The sequence below is a fragment of the Arachis hypogaea genome, chromosome 10 (genome assembly GCF_003086295.3).
Source record: "Arachis hypogaea cultivar Tifrunner chromosome 10, arahy.Tifrunner.gnm2.J5K5, whole genome shotgun sequence".
NCBI lineage: Eukaryota > Viridiplantae > Streptophyta > Magnoliopsida > Fabales > Fabaceae > Arachis > Arachis hypogaea.
In genome coordinates, this window is record NC_092045.1 from 100,774,038 (window position 1) to 100,781,985 (window position 7,948).

Below are 7,948 nucleotides of genomic sequence, written 5' to 3' on the forward strand. Positions count from 1 at the left end.
TTTCACCAATTTTTATACTTAAGCAAGTTCGCCGTGGATGCGGCAAACCTTATTAAAATACTGAGGTTTGCCGGGATACAGTAAACTTGTCCTAGATACTAAAAAAAAATTTGATTTCCAAAAATTTAAGTTTCAATAATTTTTTTTTAAAAAATGTTTTTTTTTATTTTATAATAGAAAAAAAATCCAAATCTCTTTTACATAGTTAAAAAATAATGTATTGTTGTGAATCTTATACTTTCATAAACCTATTCATTTAAGGTTAAAAAAAAAAGAGAAAATTTTCTCTGAAATTTTATTTTGTCTGTAATTTTTAATTTTAACATTATTTTAAATTCTGTAAAGAAAAAAAAAACGAAAGCAATGAAAAGAATTGATAATAATAGCAATTAATTAAATTAAAAAAATTATTAAGTAATTAACATTTTTATATTTATTTTATATTTAAATCTATATTATGATTATTATCCAATTTTTAAATTTTATATTACATCTTAATTAATTTTCAAAAACATCTAAGTAGATGATAGTGGAAATTAAATTTAAAAAATTTGACGGTGTAACTGTACTGTAACATCGTCCTATCTTAAGTTTGATGCAAAAACACTGCGTTTTAGTGAAAGCCGGAAGCTGTATCTACAACGAACGACGCTTGTTGTTAGGCTGCGAAGAAAACGAAAACTAAAAATAAAATAGCGAATCACTTTTGATAGTATCATTCTTTGAGCTCACTCAGATCCGTGTGGTTGTAATCGCCATCTTCGCCATGGCGATTAGGGTTTTTCTCATTGTTCTTCTCTTCCTTTCTTTCACCAATCTGACTTATTCGCTCTACGAAGATCAAGTTGGCCTCATGGATTGGTCAGTTTCCCAAATCACACTCCTATTTTCTACACTCTTCTGGTCAAACCTAATTCATCCTTGCATTCCAACTTACCTCATCTCGCGATTTCATTCGATTCACTTTAATCAATTCGTTCTTGTTAGCTTCGTAATTATCGCACTCAGACCTCGATCTTACACTTAATCCACTTAAGAGTCGATATTATTGATTATTCGTAATTTGGAACTTGTTGTGTTGTTTGATTAATTGTTGATTAATCTGAAGTTGAGCTGATTTGTTGATCAGCTGTCATCTGATTGCACAACCTCGATTGTGTTTGTAGATTGAAGACTCTGATTCTAACGCTTGGTTTGACTTTTATCAGTTTTGAGTGTAAGTTGTTTGCTGAATTTGGTTAGCTACTAATTGCAGGCACCAAAAATACATTGGGAAAGTAAAGCATGCTGTGTTCCACACTCAGAAGACTGGGCGAAAGCGTGTTTTGGTGTCTACTGAAGAGAATGTTGTAGCTTCGCTCGACCTTCGTCATGGAGAGATTTGTGAGTTTGATTTGTTTAACTGCTCGTGTAATCTTGCTGAATTCAATTAATTTCTATTTAGAAGATTTTAAAGTTGTCGATGAAGAAACGAATTAAGATACATTGACCAATATTGAACTAGTAACTTTCGACTTGTTTTGAATCCAGAGTTATTATTTTCTTCTTATTTATAAATATTAGGAATCACCAAGTCCGTGAAATGCTCAGCTCTGTTTTGTTGCATGCAGTTTGGAGGCACGTTCTTGGGACAAATGATGTTATTGATGGACTTGACATTGCCCTGGGAAAATGTATGCTTAAACCCTGATTGTTTGGTATTTAATTCTTATATTAAATTACTTAATGCTATCTAGTTTTGATAGTGCTTTATAATAGTCTAAGCCTAAATTGGTGATCAATCTCATAAGTGTTAGTATAAATGTTTCAGATGTCATTACTCTTTCTTCGGATGGCAGTATATTGAGAGCATGGAACCTTCCTGATGGACAGATGGTTTGGGAGTCTTCCCTTCCGGGCTCGAAGGCATCAAAGTCAATATTACACATCCCAGTAAGTGAATACTTTCCCACTTGCCCCATCCTGGCTAGGCCATACATACCATATTTTTGTTGTTGCACATGTATGAAATATGATTTTTTTTGTCTATCTTATTGATGAATTCAGAAGGTTAAAAGAAAATGGTATCATTTGATAAAGGTTAAAGCATCCTACAGACCAGTGAAAAGAACTTATACATCTTTAATCTCTTTCACTTGTAGCACATAATTGCCATTGACGTCATTGTGTTATGAAACAAATGGCTTCACTTTAAAGTTTAAAATTGACAATAAAAAACTGAGTGGTGGTTGAAAAATGAATAATGCACTGATAACCATCAATTAGCGACCATGATGAAAATTTATTCTTTATTTCACTAGGACTTCTAGAGCTTTGTAACCCCTCAAAACTGGAAAAGCAAGATACTTAGGGTTTATGAGAAAACCCCTTTGTTGTTGATTTGTACTTAAGTTTTTTATTAAAAACACTGAGCAATCAATGGTGGTAACTTCCACTCGAGTTCAATAAAAAAGATCTTTAAGTGATATGTGGCCCACAAAATCTTCATTTCCCATATGTGTTGCAATTTCAAGTGAAAGACCTTATTTGCATCATTCCGTATTTCTGGTCACTGTCATGAACTTGGACTGGCCTTCCCTTCGCCTGCTTTTAAAACTAATTTTAGTGGCAGTTGAGTTTGAAAATCACTTGAATTTTTTATTCACTGCAACTAAATGCAGATTTTTTATTTTGCAGAAAAATCTGAAAGCTGACAAGGATGATTTGATCCTTGTTTATGGTAAAGGGAGCCTCAATGCCGTTTCAGGTGTAGATGGTGAAGTTCTCTGGAAGAAAGATTTTGCTGGTGAAAGGTATGTATGGCAGCACTGGAATCCAATCACCAATCAATTTTCTTTCTAAGCATGAGATAGCATGACAGGTTCATTAATGTTATTATCTTTATAATGTTTGCAGCATTGAGGTTAGCCATATTATTCAATCTTCTGATGTGATCTATGTGGCTGGTTTTGCTGATTCGTCAAAGATTAGTGTGTATGGATTAAATGCTAAGAATGGAGAGTTGTTAGAGAACAACCATGCAGCACTTCCTTTTGGTACTTTTGGGGAATTATTAGCAGTCTCGGGTGATATGTTTGTAGTATTGGATGAAATGAGATCAAAGATAGTAATAGTACACCTGAAGAATGGAGAGATTAGCTACAACCAGAAGCATATTTCAGACCTCACCAAAGATTTAGCTGGTCAGCCAGTAATACTACCATCAAGGCTTCCAGGAATGTTTGCATTAAATACCAATTCCTATGTTCTTTTAATTAAAGTGACAAATCAAGGTGAGCTGGTGCTGGTGGACAAAGTTAATAATGGAGCAGCTGTTAGTGATTCTTTGTCAATTTCAGAGGATGAACATGCTTTTGCATTTGTTCATTATGGAGACAATAAAATCCACCTCTCTGTAAAGAATGTTAATGATTGGAATCATGATTTGCTTAAGGAGAGCATAGTAATAGATCATCAAAGAGGGAAAATTGATAAGATTTTTGTGAACAATTATGTAAGGACAGATAGATCCCATGGGTTTAGAGCATTGATGGTAATGGAGGACCATTCGCTCTTATTAGTACAACAAGGAGAAATTGTTTGGAGTAGAGAGGACGGTCTTGCATCAGTTGTAGATGTAACAACATCAGAACTACCTGTGCAAAAGGAAGGTGTGTCTGTGGCAAAAGTTGAACAGAACCTTTTTGAATGGCTTAAGGTATACACTTGATATGTTCAATTAAGACATCAAACTGGTTAGTTTTTCATTAAAACAATGTTAGAGGAAATCATAAGCATTTCTTTTACTGTAACCAAATGCACATTCTATTCTGCTATCTTTATGATCAAGGATTAGGAGTTTTATGTCAATGTCAATATCATAATCACTTCTGACTTTTTGTGCAATGGCTTTTTATTGAAAGGGACATATGTTGAAGCTCAAAGGAACTCTAATGATTGCCAGTCCTGATGATTTGGCAGCTATTCAGGCACTGAGGTTGAGGAGTTCTGAGAAAAGCAAAATGACTCGTGATCATAATGGTTTCCGGAAGTTGCTTATAGTACTTACAAGGGCGGGCAAAGTGTTTGCTTTGCACACTGGAGATGGACGTGTAGTTTGGTCTATTCTACTTCCTAGTTTACGCAAGTCAGAAGCATGTGAAAATCCAGTTGGTCTTCACATCTATCAGTGGCAAGTTCCACATCATCATGCATTGGATGAGAATCCATCTGTCCTCGTTGTTGGGCAATGTGGACCAAGTTTGTCCACCCCAGCTGTTCTTTCTTTTATTGATGCTTACACAGGGATGGAACTCAAGTCTTTGAGTCCAGCTCATACTGCTGCTCAAGTCATTCCACTTCCTTATACTGATTCAACTGAACAGCGTCTGCATCTAATTATAGATGATAAGCAGCATGCATATTTGTACCCAAGAACTCCTGAAGCTATTGATATTCTGAAGCACGAATTTTCAAATGTGTACTGGTACTCAGTTGATGCTGATAATGGTGTTATAAGAGGTCATGCCCTGAAGAGTAACTGTATTCAGGAAGCAGTGGATGAATATTGCTTTGACTTCAGGGACTTATGGTCAGTTGTATTCCCATCTGAATCAGAAAAGATTATTGCAACTATGACAAGAAAATCAAATGAGGTATGTGCCTTTGCCAATTAGTTTCTTACTAAAGAACTTATCTTTCTTTTGAAAATAACAACGTAGTTGTTCTTAATTTCATTCTGTTAAGTGTTACCTGATTTCATCTCAGGGATATGTTACCCACTTGAAAGTTTGCCTTTATCTTAAGGTGGATTTTATTATTTCACAAATGAACTTTTTGATCATCCAGAATCACTTAAAGGAATGCAGGCAAATCTTAACATTTTCCCCCCTAACATGGCCAAATCATATGCTTTTAGTTATTTTGAACTCGTACAAGTCTCATCACTGTATGCTCATACTAATCTTTCATATATAGAACTGATCGCAAATAATATGAATAGTAAGGGTTTTTCTCAAGCATGCATACATTATTAGTGACCTTTTCATTGGTTGACTCTTACTCTTAATTGTTGCTTTGTTGCATTACTTTCTAAACTTTTTTTTTCTCCCCTCTTGTTTCGTCTAGGTTGTTCATACTCAAGCAAAAGTTATGACTGACTATGATGTCATGTATAAGTATATATCAAAGAATCTACTTTTTGTCGCGAATGCAGCACCAAAGGCCGCAGGGGAAATTGGTACAGTAATCCCAGAGGAGGCATGGCTGGTCATCTATATCCTTGATACCGTAACCGGTCGTATACTGCATCGCATGACTCATCATGGATGCCAGGGTCCTGTTCATGCTGTAAGTTTTTAAAATACATGCTCATTTAATTGGGGCTAGATATGGATTTGTTTTTGTCTTACATGAATATTGATTGTATAGGTATTCAGTGAAAACTGGGTTGTCTACCACTATTTTAATCTTAGAGCACACAGATATGAGATGTCAGTTGTTGAGATCTATGATCAGTCTCGAGCGGTATGTCAGTCAACTTTATTTTCTTTTGACAACCCTTGCTCACTATCTTTTGGTCTATGTTTACTTTTAATTTTGGGTAAATTGTCTTATGTTCGTTCTTATTTGGTATGCTTGAATATGATTCACAGGATAACAAAGATGTTTGGAGGTTTGTTCTTGGGAAGCATAATCTTACATCACCTGTATCTTCTTATTCTCGACCAGAAGTAATAGCAAAATCACAATCATACTTTTTTACCCATTCTGTGAAAGCAATTGAAGTGACTTCAACTGCCAAGGGTATAACCTCTAAGCAGCTTCTTATTGGAACAATTGGTGATCAGGTTTGAATTGTTTGCCCTGCCGAGTTACTCATTTTTCTGTTATTTGAGATCTTGAGCAAAAGGAATAGTATGCTTATTTGCCCCAGTTGTTTTTCCTCTTTTTTCTGATGATATTCTTTTATCAAATAAGAAGAAAAGGAAGAAAAATTCAATGAAATCTAATCGATATTCTGCATTATGATTGTCAACTGGGAATGTTTTTCTTTTGTAGGTTTTGGCCCTTGATAAACGCTTTTTGGATCCCCGGCGCACAGTTAATCCTTCACAAGCTGAAAAAGAAGATGGAATTATTCCTCTCACTGATTCATTGCCAATCATTTCCCAGGTATATTTGTTTGATTAATTTCCTCATTTTAGATCTAGGCCAAAAGTTAAACTTGTCAATTTGTCATTCCTTCTCTTTAAAATGTAGAAATTTGCTATATGTTTGATATGACATTAAAAACTTGTGGACATTGCAAAATTGTGCTTCTGAAGCACAAATTCTCACCATTATGTGATGTTAAATGTTGATAACTTGTCTGCAAGTATACCCACTTCTTTTATCATAGTAAATTAAATATAAATACCCTTTGAAGTTGGACTTGATATGAAATTCTTTCCTGTGCCTGCTCGAATCTTTGCAGTCCTACATTACACATGCGCTTAAAGTGGAAGGTCTCCGAGGCATAGTAACAGTACCGGCCAAGCTGGAGTCTACATCACTCGTCTTTGCATATGGAGTAGATCTATTTTTCACCCAGATTGCTCCTTCAAGGACTTATGATTCACTAACCGAAGATTTCAGTTATGCTCTACTGCTTCTAACAATTGTCGCTCTAGTAGCTGCGATATTTGTTACGTGGGTACTGTCTGAGAGGAAAGATCTGCAAGATAAATGGAGATGATCTACCCTCCATTTTGGCCATAGAATTTCTTTAATTTTGAGGTTGAAGTAGGTTTATTCTCCAGTTTTCAAATGTTAGTTATAACTTGAGCTTTGTAGGTCTGCTGAAAACTTGTAGCTTGAATTGGCAGAGTAATGTAACATTCCACTATGATGCATTGTTTCAGGGTTAATGGAGGATAGTAATTTAAATGATGTAAATCGATGAGTGACAGAGAAACATAGACTTTCGAGACCTGTGCATTGTGAAAGTATTATGGTGGCAGGCTTGAGTTGATAAATTATTTTGTCCTCATTGGCTATTACAACCAAGTTGAAGAAAAATTGTAAATCCTGTAAAATTAGCGAATAATTAGTCAATAAATTAAAGTTTAATAAAGAAAATTAAAAATGCGAATTTTATATTAAACTAGGATAGAGTTCATCAAAATAAGAATTTTGACACCAATTTCAAAGAATTCGATTTAAGATTGGGCCGAACACGGGCTTGTGGACCCAACCGGAGCACGTTGAAACTCAAGGAGGGGAAGAAAGGGTTTCAAACCCTCACTCAAATTTCATTTCTCAATAACTTTTGATCCAGAGCTCCGATTGACGATCCGTTTGCGGCCAAGGGATCGCGTCGTCGAGCTCTACAAAGCCCGGAACCTTGTGAGGTAAGGAAACCACGTTTTCTTCCTCAATTTCTTCACTTTCAGTTTCAAAATCTATGAACAAAGGTATTGAAAAATTGTTAAATTTCGGTGTTTATATTCGAATTAGTTTGAGGAACATGTTCACTCTTGCTTATGCAAAGTTTGGGTAAGGTGAGAAAACCATAGTCTTATCTAAATTCTGAATTTGGGTAATGGATATTGAGTTGGATATATATATGTGTTGCATATTTGTATTAGGTGGTGTGTTGTAATTGGAACTTGGCATTATGGACATTTGGAGGCTTGGTGGAGGATTGGTGCTAAGGCCTTGGTGTTTTTCTGAGTTGTGGGGGCCGTCTATATAGCTTGAGTGGTTGTCTTGGGCAAAATGTGGTGATCGGCCAACGTATGGTTTAAGTTTTGCGTGTATAATATATAATGTCGTGTGAAAACTTAGGCTAGAGAACCATAGGATAAGTTGGAATGCAGGTGTATATTGATGTTTAGTATCTTGTTGATGAACATGTTTGGTTTGATGCTTGTTGGTTGGTTGGTGATAGTAGATGGATTGTTGTTGCATGATTTGAGGTTATAAGTAA

General features: G+C 35.3%; 1 protein-coding gene across 1 annotated transcript; it reads left to right on the forward strand.

Annotated features, from left to right (window-relative positions):
* The first annotated feature begins 573 nt into the window (after positions 1 to 573).
* Positions 574 to 6,995, forward strand: LOC112716143 (uncharacterized). Its single transcript, XM_025768007.3, has 12 exons — positions 574 to 861; positions 1,256 to 1,383; positions 1,611 to 1,673; positions 1,811 to 1,932; positions 2,677 to 2,792; positions 2,896 to 3,697; positions 3,903 to 4,634; positions 5,107 to 5,328; positions 5,410 to 5,505; positions 5,634 to 5,828; positions 6,040 to 6,153; positions 6,455 to 6,995. Exons 1-12 carry the CDS (start codon positions 767 to 769, stop codon positions 6,713 to 6,715), a joined length of 2,946 nt encoding a protein of 981 aa, XP_025623792.1. The 5' UTR covers positions 574 to 766; the 3' UTR covers positions 6,716 to 6,995.
* Positions 6,996 to 7,948: the final 953 nt, after the last annotated feature.